This window comes from Caretta caretta, chromosome 17 (assembly GCF_965140235.1).
Source record: "Caretta caretta isolate rCarCar2 chromosome 17, rCarCar1.hap1, whole genome shotgun sequence".
Lineage (NCBI taxonomy): Eukaryota > Metazoa > Chordata > Testudines > Cheloniidae > Caretta > Caretta caretta.
The window spans coordinates 8,418,462-8,436,734 of NC_134222.1; the positions used below are offsets into that span (position 1 = coordinate 8,418,462).

At 46.0% G+C, this 18,273-nt stretch overlaps 1 protein-coding gene across 10 annotated transcripts in view; it reads right to left on the reverse strand.

Moving 5' to 3' along the window:
• Positions 1-17,796, reverse strand: part of HNF1B (HNF1 homeobox B) — an 81,214-nt gene extending 63,418 nt beyond the window's left edge. For 2 of the 10 annotated variants that reach the window (XR_012665307.1, XM_075120675.1), the window contains exons 1-3: positions 16,266-16,539; positions 14,925-16,158; positions 1,077-1,276 (exon numbers count right to left, since the gene is read on the reverse strand). Coding sequence is in view for 7 of the 10 variants with exons in the window: in XM_075120675.1 (XP_074976776.1) it covers positions 1,077-1,276; positions 14,925-15,268 (544 nt within the window). In the remaining 3 variants the exon portion in view is untranslated. Of the gene's footprint in view, positions 1-1,076; positions 1,277-13,900; positions 13,968-14,924; positions 16,159-16,265; positions 16,542-17,687 lie in introns of those variants that run through there. The other 8 variants (XR_012665309.1, XM_075120676.1, XM_075120673.1 and 5 more) reach the window with 7 other exon arrangements.
• Positions 17,797-18,273: the final 477 nt, after the last annotated feature.

The following is an 18,273-nucleotide window of genomic DNA, read 5'->3' on the forward strand; positions in this document are numbered from 1 at the left end:
GCCCTAATTCAGAAAGATACTTAGTCATGTGCTTCGTTAGGCACATGCATAACCCCACTGAAGCGGCTGGGACCCTTCACGGTATTTGAGTTAGGCTCAGCTGGGGCCAAAGAGCACAAGTATTCTCCCCCAGAAATTTGATTCTAAGAGTCACACCCTTGCAATCCGGGAACAGAAATAATATCAGATGACTTATGTGTCCAATCAAATCAGCTTGAGTTTAGAATCCTCCCAACAAACTGTTCAGAAACAAGCCACAGACCAAGGATTATTTGAAGAAAATATTTCCCACATATTTGTGAAAAATGAATAAATGTGAGAAGCTGCGGACAGAGAGGCAAAAGTCATCTAAATCAGGTGTTCCTTATGAATGATTTGTCTGGTTCTAATTGTAACACATACATGGGGCAATTCAAAGTGATTTTAATGGGGGCTACATGGAAGTTGAACGTTGCTGCTCAGTGGGCTTCACTGTATTTCTTATGGGCTTTTTCAAAAAACATGTACTTAAGATGCATCTCTTTTTTTTTTTAATTTTATGCAGTAAAATTTCAAACAAAGCACCAAAAATGCAGTATAATCCTTTGAGTAATGGCACTACCAAGGAGCTGTGGTGATCACATGGACAGCTAAATCAGGACGTTATGCATGCTTCAAGGCATGAAATGTCTCAGTAAGACAATAAGCTATGATTTGAGCATGAAAAAAAGGGGGGGATTATTCATTTTCTACCTGCTTCATTTCATTGATGGACTGAGAACATCTGATACAGAAACCACCGAGAGACTCAAGCCCCGATTCAACAAAGCATTTTCATCACTTGGTTAATTTTAAGCATGTAAATCCATGCCTATGCAGCAAATCACTACGCACGTGCTTGATTTGAACCATGTGGCCCTGTTAAATCAGGGGTTTAAAGCCAAACGTGTGCATGACTGGACCGAGGTATCAATAGAAACACGAAGCCCCACTATACGGTAACGAGCAGAGCAGAATTTCAGAGCAGATCTGCATGGTAACGAGCCGCGGCGCCCAGGCCGGAAGGAACTTAGTCTGTAAGTAAGCAGACTACTTACGTCTGAGAATCTCCCTCTGCTTCCGGACGTACCAGGTGTAGAGGGCTGCCCGCTTCTGCGTTTTCATAGGTGTCCCCTTGTTGAGGTGCTGGGAGAGGTGAGACTGATTCAGGCCTGTGACGTCCACCACCTCCCTCTGGGGGATGTTGTGCTGCTGCATGTAACCTTTGATCATTTTCGCCGCCCGCCAGGGGTCCTCACTACAGGGGAAACAAACAGTGAGTTTGGTCTGGGAGGGGGGGTGCCCAGGGTGAGCTTATTCCAATGACAAAAACCTCAGGCTGATGGCTAAGAATCTATTACCAGTAGGATGGCAGCATTAGGCCTTTTGAATGCACGAGGGAAGCCAGAATCCATTACAGGTGGGCATCCCAAACCCCACAACAGGATTTCCTTGCAATTGCCCAAGTTGGGCAGTTTCACTGATGATGGGTCGGCCTCCTTAAAAATCACTCTATCCATGAGCCCTGCACAAGGACAGATCCCACCCTGCTGCCCTGGAAGACCCTTCACTCCAAAGGGGGCAGGATCAGTCCCTTAATCTCAATCTGACCCTCTAGTATTTGATCCACAAATTTACGCCTTCCGGTCACATCCCGCTTCCAGCAGGAATAACCTCAGCTGGATGAAAAGTAAATTTGATAATGTTGTCCAGTGGTTAAAGCAAGGGACAGAGTCGGAGCTCTAGGTTCCATTCCCAACTTCACACCTCTGTCTAGCCACCTAATCTCGGTCTGTGGCTCAGTTTACTCATAGGTAAAATAGAAATAAAACTTGCTTGCTTCACAGGGGTGTTGCAAGGCTTAATAAAGCATTTTGAGATCCATCATCCTTGAACAAAAGGTCCAACAGAAGCATTAAGTCTGAGTAGTAGTAATGGTAATAATAATCCCTCTCCTTGATATGTAGGAACAACGGGGAGCTCCAGGTTCCATAATGGGAGTTCCCTCCATAAACACAGCGGATAGCGAAGACTTCTAATTTTGTGAAAATTGGACATTTTTCTTTTTACCTAGCCTCTGTTCTATGCCCTTTCACACGGCATTAATGAGTGATCCCCAAGAGAACTGAAGATCATTGGGAGTGTGACAGCACAGAACACTGCCTTTGTTGAGACCCAGACCTTTGCAGCTTTAAGGTGCGTTACAAATTACATCCAACAATAGCTTTAAAATGGTAAGTATTTTCGCCCTTCATTACTAGCGAGACTTACACCTTACTCCTAAGCCCTCCTATGATCCTGCTGCCTTCTCCAAAACCTGAGTAAAGAGATAGATAGCTCAGCAGATGCTTCACAACTCTGGGCTCTAGCAGGCCAAGACAGGGCAGAGCTTGTGAAAGTTTGTTTCAAGTCAGAGCAGACATTTGGACTTGGGTCTGAAAAGCCCAATTCTGAGGACCTTCAGGGCATGTTGCAAAGCTCACGTTTCCCCCCAGGCTTTTAAAACCAGGATGAGAGAAATTATAAGCCTGGAGAACTGTAGGAGGGAGAAGGTGATTTGAGCTTCTGAGTTCCATCCGTGGAAGGTTATATTGGATTGTAGTGCTGCACTGTAATTATGGTTGAATATGAAGACCCCAAATTCTCCAGTGGATTCGGGCACATGCGTAACCTTATACACTCTCAATAGTTCCCTTGCAGTCAACCGGGGTACTCAGTGTGTAAGCAGTGTTGCCAGCTGTTACGGATTTTATCACAAACATTTCTTGTTTTCTTCCCTTAAATTCTCAGCTCCTGGAGTAAGTGGTTATGTGAGAATCTCAGCTTTCATTTACAAAAGTTATATTTTCAGCCCTCATGGTAGCCAGCAGAAAGCCCGAAAACATGAGCCCAATACACTGTTAATTTAAAAACCAGAAGACAAATTTATTATTTTTTAAAATCTGATTATTTTTGAGCCACGTCTCATGATTTTAATGCTTGGGCTTTGCAAGGCTGCATGTGTATCGGTATTTGCAAGATCAGGACCTGATTTTAATGTATTTTTAAATTATTTCCAGGGCACCTCCAGTGTCTGGCCAATCATTCTTTTTTGGGGTGCATATCATTCTAAATAAATACATTACATGGTAAATACTGTTAAATCTGCTAAGGGCAGTTATTGTAAAGACAGGTTAATACCCAAAAATACATTTCAATTATTTAAGATGATTGGATTTTTATAGACAAGGACGGTGAATTACAAGGAAGTGGTTTATGCTGAAAAACCATTTTTGATCATGAACTTGGTCACAGTTGTGCACTAAAATAATGAGATATTCTAATATTTTACTTGGAATAACCATCCAACTGCATTTTTAAATTTATTTGTTATTTTGGATCCTTCAACTTGTCAAGGAAAAAAAAATCCCATAGATTTCTTACCTTTTGTCCTGAAAGCAGCTTAAAAACAAAGCTATTGGTAAACAATGTGAAAGTGAGTTCGGAAAAATTTTGTTATAATAGTGCACTTTTCCCTCATTTCCCCTCTAAAACAATAACTATTTTATTTAACAATAACGCCCAATCCTGCTTTCTCAAAGTACTGAAAATTCCCAGTGGTTGTTCTGTGTTTGTACAGCACCTAGCACAATGGGGTCTTGGCTCATAACTGGGGCTCCTAGATGCTATTGTAATAAAAATAACAAAATAATAAATAATTAAATCAAATAATAATAATAATAGGAGTTTGGGGTGTATTGATTATGGAATGCAGGATCCAACACAGTATAGCAGTCTCAAAATTTGACACCCCACCCCTTAATTTTGCTCCAGCCATTAATGAAGTTCCTCCAATTATTTTGGTGACTTTTTCAAAAGGAGTATGTCAGTGACTTTTTCCCTACATATTCATTCATTCATATGACATCATGGTATGTATGATACATACTTACACATTGTTATTATTGCACCAGTGCTTAGGAGTCCCTGTCTAGGCGCTGTCCAAACAGAGAGCAAAAAGGTGGGCCCCGTCCCCAAGAGATACGCTGCCATAACCTAGCGCTTAAGGACAGCCCTCCTCAATACCAAACGTGTGCGCACATATGATGGAGGAAAACATTGGTTTCTAAGGGTTTGTTACAAACAGCGTCAAAATTAAATTATATGATTGTAAATGATGTTCAAAGTCTATTTAAACAGAACTGGACGGAGACAATCCACACATCAGTGAAATATCGAAAGACTCATGTATAGAAATACAGAAAGACCCAGAACATATATAAGGTGGCTTGAGAGTGGCGTCTCATTGACCAGCAACTGTAATTACCGTAATTGTGAGTTTTCAGAACTTACTGACTTTGCTCTACATCGGGGGTCCTTTTTCTTTCTGAGTCCTCCCCCCCTCCCCCCCGCCAACATGCTATAAAAACTTCATGACCCCCTGATGCCACAACAACTGTTTTTCTGTATATCCAGTAGATTAAAAGCCAGAGCCAGCATCAGGGGGTAGCAAGCAGGGCAATTGCCTGGGGCCCCAGGCCATAGGGAGCCCCACAAAGCTAAGTGCTCAGGCTTCAGCTTCAGCGCCAGCTAGTGGGGCTCAGGGACCCAGGCTTACATGGCAGGGCTTGAACTTTCTGCCCTGGGTTCCATTAAGTCTAATGCCACCCCTGCTTGGCAGACCCCCTGAAACCTGCTCATGGCCCCCCCAGGGAGCCCCAGACCCCCGGTTGAAAACTGCTGCTCTATATTTCATGCCATGTCCTCAAACCTGTAAAAACCTGAGCAGGGAAGCACTGTTCGATTGAACTATTCCCATAAGTTGAGTTATTCATGTGCTTACAGAGTCAATCCTGCAAACACTTAACTGTAGCAAACACCGTTACATTAGGGTTGTGACAGACTTCCAGGTCCAGACCATCTGGGGAAATCTTCATTCATGGTGCAGAAAACCGAGCTGCCCCATTCCCCCAACATAAAAATTGTAGAGTCAAATCTGATTTGTATTATCTGCAAGTGGAGCCAATGAAATCAGTGGGAAAGACAATCAGGACCAGGACTGCCTCCCATCCTCCTCCTACAGAGGTATTTGTCCTGCGCTTATCGTCCCTAATTTGGGTGACATCCTCACATTTCTTATACTTCATCAACAGAGATGACACATTCCCCCCAAATCTCTTACAGGAATAGACACTTGAATTAAAGATGATAATAACTGGCTTGCCCCAGCTGTGTCTACATCACGTTCCATTTATAGTGTAGCAAGCGAGTAGACTGGCGGAAATATTCACCTAAGCAGTAAGCTTTAAGCCAGTACTAGAGACTTTTTTCAGAAAGTGAGTTTGGAACTTTACCACCACCACAGACCGGATTTTAAGGGTTACACTAATCCAGCCAGTGAACAGAAACAATGCTACATGACCTGCCTCCAGTCAGCACTAGCCAAAATATCTCAAATGTTGAACACCCTAAATGAAATGCTTGCAAAACAAACAAACGAGCAAGCAAACAAACAAAAAACACCCTACCAACCAAGGATCATTTGTGGAAAGTGTTCAGTGAAGAATTTGGAATGGTGAATACATCGGGGGAGGGGAGGAATCTCTTATGAAGAGAAAGAAATCTATTCAGTCAATTATTCCCTACAGATTATTGTGCAGTTCTACCTGGCTCTGTGCTGTCATCGCAACTACCCCTAGCTATGGGAAGACTGAATCCCGAAGGGTTCCTATTATCAAAGTTCAGATAGTGCTGGCTCTCCCCAATTTGTTCCTTTGTTATGGGTCACCTCTCTCCCTGTATGATCAAGGTGATCCAGCAGCAGTCTGTCTTGGTTGCAAATCCACATTAATCTAGCCAGGTCTTTCCCACTCTGCACGGGGATTACAGGTACACAGAGATCCAGAAAAACTGTAAACTACTCTGGTCACAGCCTCTATTCTTGATGTGGCTGGCCCTTGCTGGAAATTGAACGTCTGGCTCACAAGACTTGCCCTTCCTTGCTTCTGTGTTCCTCTAGAGGAATCATTTTATCGCACATATTTATTTAAAGATTCTTAAAGAGCTCATCATTTTAAGAGCTGGGTTCTATTTACCAAAGGGGAAGAGCATTCAAGATTATACAGAGAATTACCTATAAAAGCCACGGCTACTGTAAGAGGCAAGAAAGCTTCATTGCTTTCCTGTTACCTGGGAAGATGACGAAGAGAGCAGGAGGTGACTCATATATACACTCTTATATTACACTTTTCATCCTTCCATCTCAAACTGCTTTATAAAAGGAGGGCAGTATCACTATTCCCATCTTACAAAAGGGGAAACAAACACAGGGCGGGGAAGTGATTTGCCCATGGTCACACAAAAGGCCAGAGCCAGGAATAGGAACCCAGATCTCCTGAGTCCCAATCCAGTGCTCTACCCACTAGACAGACCACACTGCTTCCAATCTGTATACGGATTTTCTTTGGCTGTCATTGGCTTATCTCAGATGAATGATTTTATAAAATTACTGAACAATAAAGTTACTAAAATAGAGTAACTCAGCATTTCTAAGAGAAACTGGTTAACTTCATACTAAATTAAGCTAGATTTTCGGAGCCCGATCTTCAGCTGGTGTGAACGGAACATCTTGACCCCCCACCATGAATCTGGACCTTAACTCCCTCCACATGCGTAGCATTCCATGGTTTTCTCAAAGCAGATAATGGGCCTGATCCTGCGTTCCTTGTCCATCCAACTCCTCCTATTGACGTCACTGGAAGTTCATCCCTAAGTAAAAATAACTAACAATAATTTGTCTGTGAATGTATGACCCAAACCAGGGATTTTCTAAAAACCATGCCTAGTCTTCTGAGCGGAGGTTGCCTGTTCATAGCTAAGTTGCATTGTTGAGGTCACATGAAGCTTCTTTCCAAGGATTCCCTCCCTCTCTCACCCCCGCTCCCCCACTCCAGCCTTGAAAAGAGGTAAATAAATCTCTTGACAACATCCTCAGAGAAATATGCCAAGAATTTATACTCTTGGATTATAAACCAGGCTCTCTGCATAGACCGTCTATCTAATCTGTATCTCTTGGTACACACGCAAAGGCTTAAAAGCTCCTAAGGTGTGTGATGTTCAGTCAACCCTTACCCTTTTATTTTAAACAGACTTCTTTATACTACATCGAAAGGCTGCCTCTACACCAGCAGATATTTCGCCAGCCATTTCTCACCTCACCTTCCAGTTATAGGTGGATTTTTGCGCACCTCAGCAGCAGAGTGCACAGAGCAAATTCCTATGGTTTGCATGTAGCAGTCACATGTCCCTCTTAGCCAGAGTCATTCAACAGTCATCATTATTAATTATTATTATTTACTGAGGATAGCCCCAGCCATGTGCTGTGCACCATCCCAACTCTCAAGGACAATCTCTGCTCCACAGAGCTCACAATCACAAGTGGACAAGTAGGCCGAAGACAAGGGAAGTCAAACAGCAAAAGGCAATTTAGATATGGGTAAGCCAAAGTCACTGTAAGCAGCATGGAAGAAGTGGGTCTTTAAGAGGATTTACATTTGGATAGAATAGGAGCCTGGTAGATGTGGCTGCACTATCCAGAAGGGGCCACACAGAAGAAGGCACAGTGGGGATTGTGCCAGAAACTATTATTTTCTGACCAGAGGTGGCAGGGTGACTACTACAACGCCTTAGGCAAAACCCAATGGAAGTCAATGGAATCACAGCAGAGATGGATTTAGTTCAGCATAACTGAAATGGTTACTTATTCTTATACCCCAGCTCCCTCTCCCAGTACGTATGAGCAGCCATACTGGGTCAGACCAATGTAGCCCAGTGTCCTTCCAGCAGTGGCTGGTGCCAGATGCTTCAAAGGGAATGAAAAGAACAGGGCAATCTATCGAGTGATCCATCTCCTGTCTTCCAGTCCCAGCTACTGGCAGTCAGAGGCTTAGGGACACATAGAGCATGGGGCTGCATCCATGACCATCTTGGCGAATAGTTATTGATAGACCTGTCCTCCATGAACTCAGCTAGTTCAGTTTTGAACCCAGTTATACTTTTGGCCTTCACAACATCCCTTGGGAATGAGTTTCACAGGTGGTGCACTGTGTGAAGTACTTCCTTTTGTTCGCTTTAAACCTGCTGCCTATTCATTTCATTGGGTGACTCCTGGTTCTTGTGCTATGTGAAGGGGTGAACAACACTCTTCTGTATTCGTTTTCTCCACACTGCTCATGATTTTATAGACCTCTCTCATGTCCGTCCCCCCCGTTGTCTCTTTTCCAAGCTGAACGGCCCAGTCTTTTTAATGTCGCCTCACATGGAAGCTGTTCCACACCCAGAATCATTTTTGTTGCCCTTCTCTGTACTTTTCCCAATTTCTAATCTATCTTTTTTGAGTTGGGGGAACCAGAAGTGCACTCAGTATTCAAGGTGTGGGGTACCATGGATTTATATAGTGGCATTACATTTACTGTCTTATTTATCTCTTTCCTGATGGTTCCTAACGTTCTGTTCGCTTTTTGACTGCTGCTGCACATCGAGCAGATGTTTTCAGAGAACTATCCACAGTGACTCCAAGATCTCTTTCTTGAGTGGTAACAGCTAATTTAGACCCCGTCATTTTGTATGTATAGTTAGGATTATGGTTTTCCAGTGTGCATTACTTTGCATTTATCAACATTGGGCAACAAACTGGCAGATGAAATTCAATCACCCAGTTTTGTGAGATCCCTTCATAACTTTTTGCAGTTTGCTTTGGACTTATCTTCAGTAATTTCATATCTTCAAAAAATTTGCCACCTAACTGTTTAATTTTTTCTCCAGATCATTTATGAATATGTTGAACAGCACTGGTCCCAGTACAGATACCTGCTATTTATCTCTATCCACTGTGAAAACTAACCATTTACTCCTACCCTTTGTTTTCTGTCTTTTAACCAGTTACTGATCCATCCCTCTTTACTTTGCTTCAAAGCATTTGCTGAGGAACTTTGCCAAAGGCTTTCTGGAAGTCCAAGTATGCTGTATCCACTGAAACACCCTTGCCAACATATTTGTTGACATCCTCAAAGAATTCTAATAGATTGGGGAGGCATGGTTTCCCTTTACAAAAAGCCATGTCACTCTTCCCTAACATATCCTGTTCATCTAAATGTCTGATAATTCTCTTCTTTACTACGGTTGAATCAATATGCTTAGTACTGAAGTTATGCTTGCCAGCCTGTAATTGCCAGGATCACCTTTCTTAAAAATTGGCATTACATTAGTTATCCACCAGCCATCTGGTACAGAGGCTGATTTAATTGACAGGTTACAGAACACTGTTAGTAGGTCTGCAATTTCATATCAGAATTCCTTCAGCACTCTTGGGTCAATACCACTTGGTCCCAGTGACTTACTACTGTTCAATTTAAAAATTTGTTCCAAAACCTCCTCTATTGACACCTCAAAACTGGGACTGTTCCTCAGATTTGTCATAATGGCTCATGTGTGGGAATCTCCCTCACAACCTCCGCAGTGAAGAACAAATCAAAGAATTCATTTAGCTTCTCTTCAATAGACAGTTCTTCCTTTGAGTGCTTCTGTAGCCCTGCAATCATCCGTGGTCCCACTGGTTGTTTGGCGGGCTTCCTGCTCATGAGGTACTTAAATATTTATTGTTAATTATTATTAGAGGTATGTATGTTGTTTCAGCCTCCATGATGGTGTTTTAAAAAAGTTTCCATGCTGCTTTCAGGCATTTTACTCTTGTGACTGTTCCTTTTAAGTTCCATTTAACCAGCCTCCTCATTTGTATGTAGTTCCCCTTTTTGAAGTTAAATGCCATTGGAATGGGTTGCTTTGGTATTTCCCCCCCTACATGGATGTTAAATTCAATTACATTATGGTCGTTGTTACACAGCGGTTCAGCTATATTCACTTCTTGGAGCAGAACCTGTGAACCACTTAGGACTAAATCAAAAATTGCCTCTCCCCTTTTGGGTTCCAGGTATATGTGCTTCAAGAAGCAGTCATTAATGGTGTCTAGAAACTTAATCTCTGCATCCCATCCTGAGGTGACATGTTCCTAGTCACTATTGGGAGAGTTGAAATCCCCCATTAATATTGGAGGTTTTGTTTTTATAGCCCCTCTAATCTCCCTGAGCATTTCACAGTCACCATGAGGGTGAGGTGGTTGGCAGTGTACTTCTACTGCTTCCTCCTCTTATTATTCAAGCGTTTCTAGCCAGAGAGATTCTGTGGTACCATGTGATTCATTTGAAGATTTTTACTATATTTGATTCTAGGCTTTCTTTCACATATAGTGCCACTCCCGCCCCCAAAGCAACCTATTCAGTCATTCCAATATAATTTGTACCCTGGTATTACCATGTCCCATTGGTTATCGTCATTCTACCAAGTTTCTGTGATGCTAATTATATCAATATCCCCATTTAGACTTCTTGCATTTATATACAAACACTTACAAACTGTGTCAATATTTAGTTATCTGCCTTTATGTGATGTAATTGATTGGGGCTCTTTTTTGTTTGACTGTTTCCCTTCATTTCCCACCTGTACTTTATCAACTTCTATCCTCTCCTCTTTACTGGGTTATAAAATCTCCCCTTTAATAAGTCCCCAACTAAGGGATGCGTTTGTCCTAACCATGTGCTCCTCCACATCTGTTGGCTTTCCCCCAGCCCTTAGTTTAGAAACTCCTCTACAACCTTTTGAATTTTACATGCTAGCAATCTAGGTCCTGTATAGGCTCCTCCTTTCCCAACAGGTTCCCCAGTTCCTAATAAACTTAAATCCCTCCTCCCAATGCCATAATCTCATCCGCACATCAAGACCCTGCAATTCTGCCTGTCTAACTGGCCCTGCATGCGGAACTGGAAGCATTTCGGAGAATGCCACCATGGAGGTCCTGGATTTTAATCTGTTACCAAATCATAAGTTTGGCCTCCAGGACATCTCTGCTATCTTTCCCTATGTCACTGATACCTACATGACCAAGACCACAAAGGCTCCGCTTAAAGCAAACTGGGAGTTCTTTGCAAAAGAACTTCCTCAGGGAAGTGTGCCTGATCTTAAGAACAGCCATACTGGGTCAGACTAAAGTCCCTCTAGCCCAGTATCCTGTCTTCTGACAGTGACCAATACCAAGTGCTCCAGAGGGAATGAACAGAACAGGTAATCTAGTGATCCATCACCTGTCATCCATTCCCAGCTTCTGGCAAACAGAGGCTAGGGACACCATCCCTGCCCATCCTGGCTAATAGCCATTGATTGACCTATCCTCCATGAATTTATGTAGTTCTTTTTTGAACCCTGTTATAGTCTTGGCCTTCACAACATCCTCTAGCAAGGAGTTCCACAGGTTCACTATGCATTATGTGAAAAAATACTTCATTTTGTTTGTTTTAAACCTGCTGCCTATTAATTTCATTTGGTAGCCTCTAGTTCTTGTGTTCTGAGAAGGAATAAATAACACTTCCTTATATACTTTCTGCACACCAGTCATAATTTTATAGACCTCAATCATATCTTCTCCCTTAGTCATCTCTTTTCCAAGCTGAAAAGTCCCAGTCTTATTAATCTCTCCTCATATGACAGCCGTTCCATACCCCTAATCATTTTTGTTGCCCTTTTCTGAAACCTTTTCCAATTCCAATATCTCTTTTTTGAAATGGGGCGACCACATCTGTACGCAGTAGTCAAGATGTGGGCCTATCATGGATTTATATAAAGGCAATATGGTATTTTCTGTCTTATTCTCGATCCCTCTCTTAACGATTCCCAACATTTTGTTCCCTTTTTGGCTGCTGCTGCACAGTGATGGATCTTGTTTGCACTGGAGGCAAGCTTTGAACTGAAAGGGCAAAACTCTGCCCAGAGTTATTGTCCAAGCAAACCTACCAGCTTTAGGGGTGTTACACAGGTGTCACTGGGGAAAGGGGGCAGAATTCAGACCTTCATCTACTTCAGAAGAGGGCACACCATAAGAGACAGGTGTAATGAACAGCTGAGAGGAGTGTGGGGTGGACTGTCACACACCTGGCCTCTCCAGCCAGAGTGCTGAGAGAATCCCAGGGACCAAAGGACAGGAGAGCACACCAAGGCAAATGAAGATAGGGAATGCAAATCTCCTGGAAAATACCCTGAACACTACAGAAAAATGTTCTGTTCTGATCAATGCATCTTCACCAGTGTCTAAGCAGAGTCATTTTTAAGGGACTATTAAACTAATCGGCCTTCTTCTCCCCCCCCCCCACACCCCCATTGTCTCAGATGTACAGATTGTAAAGTGTCTGCAGATGACATACAAGCCCTGTGCCGAGCACAATAGGGGCCCACACTGAGGCCCCACAAAGGACCACAAAACAACAAGGGGGTGCAGATACACCTACACAGAGCATTATAGTCCATTATAGATAGAGGGTGTGGAGAGAGCTGAGGGTGTTTCCCGAGGGGTGCAAAGGAGCTTTGTAGGTGAATCCCTGTCTGATAGATTGACTGAATGCTGCTGGAGTTATGCTGTATGGTTATTCAGGGTTAGGGCTCCTGGAGGCTCTGTATTATTTAAATCAAGGTAACTAGACGTGCAATCTGTAGGTTTTGGGGACTACAGCGGGGTGCATTAGAAATACCCGATTTAGACACAAACAGGAGGGAGCCTCCGTGCATTCCCCCCCCCCCCCGCCTCTCCCCCGCTTAGGCGGAGGGGCAGGGGATTTCGCTGCCTTACGGGAGTGCATGTCCCGCTCTGGGACCGCAGCGCTCCCCGGTCCCCGACGGCCTCAGTCCCAGCGGGCTTCTGCTGAGGATACCCGGCTGTGCGGGGGGGTTCCGCCCCCACCCGCAGGCAGGACCCCCGCCCCAGGTCCCCCATGGCCTTGATGTCCTCCCCGCCCCCACAGTCAGAGGGCAGCGCCCCACTCTCGGCCCCTGGGCGCCCCGCTGGCCCCAGGCTCGCCAGGGACCGGGTGCCCGCACCGCGGCCAGGCTGGGGCAGCGACACCGCCTGCAGGGCTGGGGCGGGGGGGGGGGGTTAAATCAGCTCGATCCCCCCAGCGAGTCCCGACCCGGCCCTTCCCCTCTCACCCCTTCCTTCGCCTGGCAGCGGCCGGAGCTGGGCTCAGGGACCGGGCCCTCCCCGGCCGGGCTCGCTCCTTTCCTGGGCACCCTTTGAGGCGAGCCCGGCGCTGGAGGAGCCGCCCGGCAGCTCCGGGGCGTGTTTATTTATATAAGAGAAGGCCAAAAAAAACCACCAAAAACAAAAACCCAAAACACCCGCGCCTGGGGTTTTCCTCTGCCCCCCCCCCAGGTTTACAGCTTCGCCAATGAATAACCCGCCTCTCCCCGCAGCCCCAGCGCAGCCCCGTGTGTATCTTTCGGTTGATGATTTATAGACATAAATTAATACCCCCCCCCCCCAGCTCCAGGTGCGGCCGGTTGGGGTTGCCCCGGAGCGCGCGGAGGGAAGGGGGCAGCCCGCGGGCGGCTCTCGGGTTGCTCCGGGCGACAGGGTGCAGGTAACGCCCGGGACGGGCCCTCCCAAAGCGGCTTTAATCCCCTCGCCAGCTCTCAGGGCAACAAGCGCCAGCGCGGCCCAGAAGTGGGGAGCCGCCGCTGGGTCCAACTCTCCCCGCCCCGCGGAGAGAGAAGGGCCCCGGCTCGCTCGCTGCTTCCCTCCCAGAGCAGCCCCGCTTTGCACAGAAATCCCCTGCCCCAGTTAGCAAGCCGCTTCGAAACCACACCAGCCCCTAAAACCCACTCCGAGCCGCCAATGCGTCCTGCCACCCGTGCCCAGTGATTCGTTCGTTACACGGGGCGGTCTGGCTGTTTCCGCTGGTTTTTAGCAAGGGCTAAATTATGCTAAACTAATTAGGCATCAGAATAAAAAGAGTAAAAAAGTTACCAGCGGCCTGAAAAGTATTTTCTCTGCTCGCTTCTACGCTAAGACACTGCAGCCTTCGGCTAGAGACTTTCCTGGTGTGTTCAAGTCCCTGGGGTTAGTAAAGGGCCGGGGCTGGGGTTAGTTGATATTTTGCTAAAGAAAAAGAAACAATGAACGACGTGGATAATTAGTAACTAACTAACTAACTACCTTGTCAGGGCAACAGAGCTCGGGGAAGCGTCGCAGCGTTTGATCAGCATCCCCCGGTTCCAGGCAAGGAATCGGCTCTCAACGCGAAAAGTTACTCCAAAGTTTTATTCCTTGTTAGCCAGCGTCCCAGCGGGGCTCGCTCGGAAGTGCGCGGATCTGCTCAGAGTCCGTTTTTATTTTCTATTTAACTCCATCCTCAAATTTCCCAACCCCACCGCGAATCCACTGGGAAGGAAAAGAATCCCAGGATCCTCACCTTACTGGTTAGCTGCACGGTATGGGGCTGCTCGTGTGTGGTTTCAAAGCGAGGTGTGAAATAGGAGCGGGAGCGAGTTTTTAAGAGACTCTTTCAAATCCAATTTTTAAAACACAAGCAACCCCATCGCCACTTCCTCGGGTCGATTTTCCTTCCTTTTTAAAGTTTAGTTTGAGGCGCCCAGCAACCGCGGATGGGCGCAGACAGCCGCTCGGACAAAGTGGAGTTCAAAGGAGCAGAATTTCGTGGAATTCAGCGTTAAAAAAAAAACAAAAACAAAAAAAGCCCCACTCCGATTTACTGATTTACACGTGTCCTCTCTGGGCCCGAGCCCTGGGCTCAGCACGCCAGGAGCGCGGGGCGGGGAGGGCAGAAAGTGACCTGGCAGGCGCGGGGTCTCCTGCTGCATTTACACGCGGTTAGAAATCGATTCTCTAGTTACCTGCGTGGAGGTCCCAGGGGCTGGAGTGACCTGGGTTTAAGAGTCCGGGGAGGGGGCAGAAATGCAAGGGGACTACATCCCACCTGGGCCTCTGGCAGCAGGCATATGGGGGGGGGAAGAGGGAGCCCCGTTTGTACCTGATCATCCGATCCACCTCCGCTCTTTGCTCTACGGCCTCCTCCGTGTTGAGCGCCTGCAACTCCCGGAGGATCTGCGGGGTGTCGAAGTCGTCCCCGTCCTCGGAGCCCTCGTCCCCGGACAGCTTGCCCTTGCTGTGGCCGTTGGTGAGGGTGTGGAAGACGGGCTTGCTGTCCGCCTCCGTCCCGCTGCCTGGGGACAGGGGCAGGTTTTCCAGCTTCACCCCGAAGCTGGTGGTGGGCACCATGTCGTCCAGGGCTTGGATCAACGCCTCCTTGGTGGCTCCGGAGCTGAGAAGAGCGCTCAGAAGTTCCTGCTGCAGAGAGCTGAGCTTGGACACCATTTTACCAGGAGGGGAGAGAGAGAGAGAAGGGGGGGGGGTAGGGTAGGGGTGGGGTGGGGGGAGGGAAGGTAAGTTAAAAAACACCCCAAAGTCTTGGATTCCCCCCGTGAGCCCCAGACACCTGCTCCTCCTCCGTGCCCTGGTGAATCTCCTTTGAGAGGGCTCTGCAGACCTCTACCTTGCCATGATCTCCTCCATTAGGCAATATAAGATATGCAAATCAGTGGGAAGGGAGAGTCATTCCTGCAGGATGCAAATGGAAAGGGGGCTAGTGGGTAAAAGGTTTGGGGGGGGGGGAGAGAAAAGAAGAGCTGCTGCTCTGGGCCTGGGTTTGACGGAGTTCGTTGTGTTTATAGGGGTGGCTGAAACCTTTTGATTGGTTCTGTTTTTATCAGCCAAACTTTAGCTGAACTTTGGACTTGTTGGGCAAGGAGGCAGCCAGCCCAAGTGCACCAGCTCCAGGCTTCTGCAGCAGCGCTGCGGCTTGGGAGGCCAGGAGGAGGAATTAGGTAAATTCGATCAAAACAACTCAAAGCTCTTTAAAACAACCCAAAGCCCCAGCCTCTCAACTGAGCTCTTTACCTGCCCCAGGAAAGGTGAGATGGGAGAGTGGTGGCGTGGTGCGGGGTGGCAGGTCAGATTGTGAAAGAAACCCAGATGAAAGGGAGTCTGCAAAATATACCCATTAAAATCAAGGGGGAAGATTGCATTTGGCTTTTCGGTTTCATTGGTATTTTCATGTGGATTTGGTGTCTGAGGGAGGGTCGGAGCTTGTTAACAGAAACAACATCGAAGCGTTTGCATTAAAAAGAAAAAGCGCAAGCAGACCAAACCCACTGTCTCCTTCTGCAGAGCAGGACTTTCCCTTCTCACGTCCTTTCATGGGGATACTGGAAGAGGAATCAAATGTAGGGGTTAGAAATAAGAACTTTAAAAACCCAGAGGAAGAGAAAAAACCAAAGGGAGTGGTTTATATTCGTGTATATTAGGTCTTCACCTGCGCAGATTTTAGTCACTGGGATTATTACGAGTGTCGTTGCTGAAGCCGAGAGGGGAGAAAAAAAAACACAGGATGAGTCCAGTGGTAGCCGTCTGTCTGTCTAGCCATCGGATGTTTGTCTGAGGTTGCGTGTGTCTAAAACAAAGAAATCGGTTTGTATATAAAAAAAGGGGCATTTGGTAAAATATCTGGGGAGCATTCCTTTGGGGGTTTGTATCTGCAAAAGAATTTTGAAACAGACCGACACTTTAAAAGCACGATTGATATGAAAATAAAACAATGAACGCAAACTAGTGTTTAAATTGTGTGTTTGTTTTTTAAAAAAACGATCGAATTAATTTAGACATTTAAAAAAAACGCTGTATTTATTTTAATCCGTGGGTTTTGTTTTTTTTTTTATTATTTTGCATTTCAACGCAGGAAATATTTTGCACTCAGAAATGCTGGTAAAGAAAATGCTTTTTTCCCCCCGGCATTAACCAACTGCTATTTTAAAAACAAAAATCAACGCTTCGAGCTATGATTTTAAATGTATTGATCTTGAAACGAATTAAGATTTCTTGTTTCACGACAGTTCGTGGCGGGGGTGGAAAACTCAGTTTAGTTTCCCGTCCCAGGTAAAGAGATTTTCATTTCCCTTTTTTCCCTCGGTCCCTCCAGGGATTTGTAAAATGTACTCGGTTCGGGTTATTTTTTAAAACGATCTCGGGAAAGGATTAAATCATACGAAATAGGAAACAATCGAAAGAGGGAATGGAAAAGTGACAAACTAGGAATTCGGTTTATTCTGGACTCCCGGAAGCAAAGGAGCTCTTAAAAAATGCTCGAGCCTGGGTGGGGAGGGAAAAAAGCTAGAGAATCCACTGAAGTTTTAAATCCACAAGGACAATTTGGTTTGTTTTGCCTGCAGTCCAGTTTACCCGTCCTCCTTCAGCCCAAATACAACTAACTGCACTGGGTGCAGCTCGTCGCGTTCGTTCAGCAGGTAGGAGAAAGGCGCGCTGGGGGCGGGGGGGGGGGGTAAATCTTTTCTTTCCAGTGGCAGAGGATTTGGGAGAAAACACTGGGCTTAAGGTACGTTAGTAGGAACCCAACGAATCCATCTGGTCCTCGCCGCGTGTTCTAAGTGGAAACAGCAGCGTTCACACAGATCATTGGGCTGTGATCTCCTGAAGCAAGGGAGTAGTTAGCCGAGCAACAAGCAAGTTCAAAAGGGTTGTTAAAACACCCCCCCCCCCAGGAGATCTAGTCTCCCCCAGTGGGGTCTAGCGAGGCCTCCTGGCCCAAGCTGCACGTTCCCTGGATTTCTTCTGGGATTGCACAGTTATGAAATACGCAGCTGGGCAGAGGCGATCCTGGCGACATTTCATGAATAAAACACCCCTGCCCTTTTCCCACCTGCCCGAGATCCGTTTATACCTAACATGGCAACGTGTTCCCGTCTCTATTTCACCATCTCTGGGCCCTCCTGAAGCCTGGTCTGCTCCCTACCTAGTTTGCTGATGAATTGAAAGGCTCGGATTCTAGGCTGCATAATTACACACCGATCCCTTTCCCTTAGCTATCGATTAGACTCGGCGCTGGTTTTCAAATGGTTGGTCGCCCTGTATTATTTTAAGTTTTGTGGCATGATCTACGTATACAATACCGGAGCGAGCCAATGGGCCGAATGCCTCAGAGCTTACGCCAACCAAAGGAGTCTTAAAATGATAAACAACCCCGCGCTATTTGCCCTGGTGAAATAGGATCTCAATAAACAAGTTTTGAAACGGATCGCCAATTGTTTGACTCTTTATTCTTCCTTGTTTTCCAGTGGGTAGCTACTCAAAAACAGGAAGCAGGGTGTGCTTTGGACTGTGGGATCCCAGCACTGCAGAGGCAAACCACTTCACTGGAAAAAACAAAAAACACAAAGCAAAAACAAAAAAACCCCAAACCACTCGCCTTAAAACTACATCCCTTACTCAGGGGCTGCAGCTCCTCGGGCATTATCTGAGCATCTGCC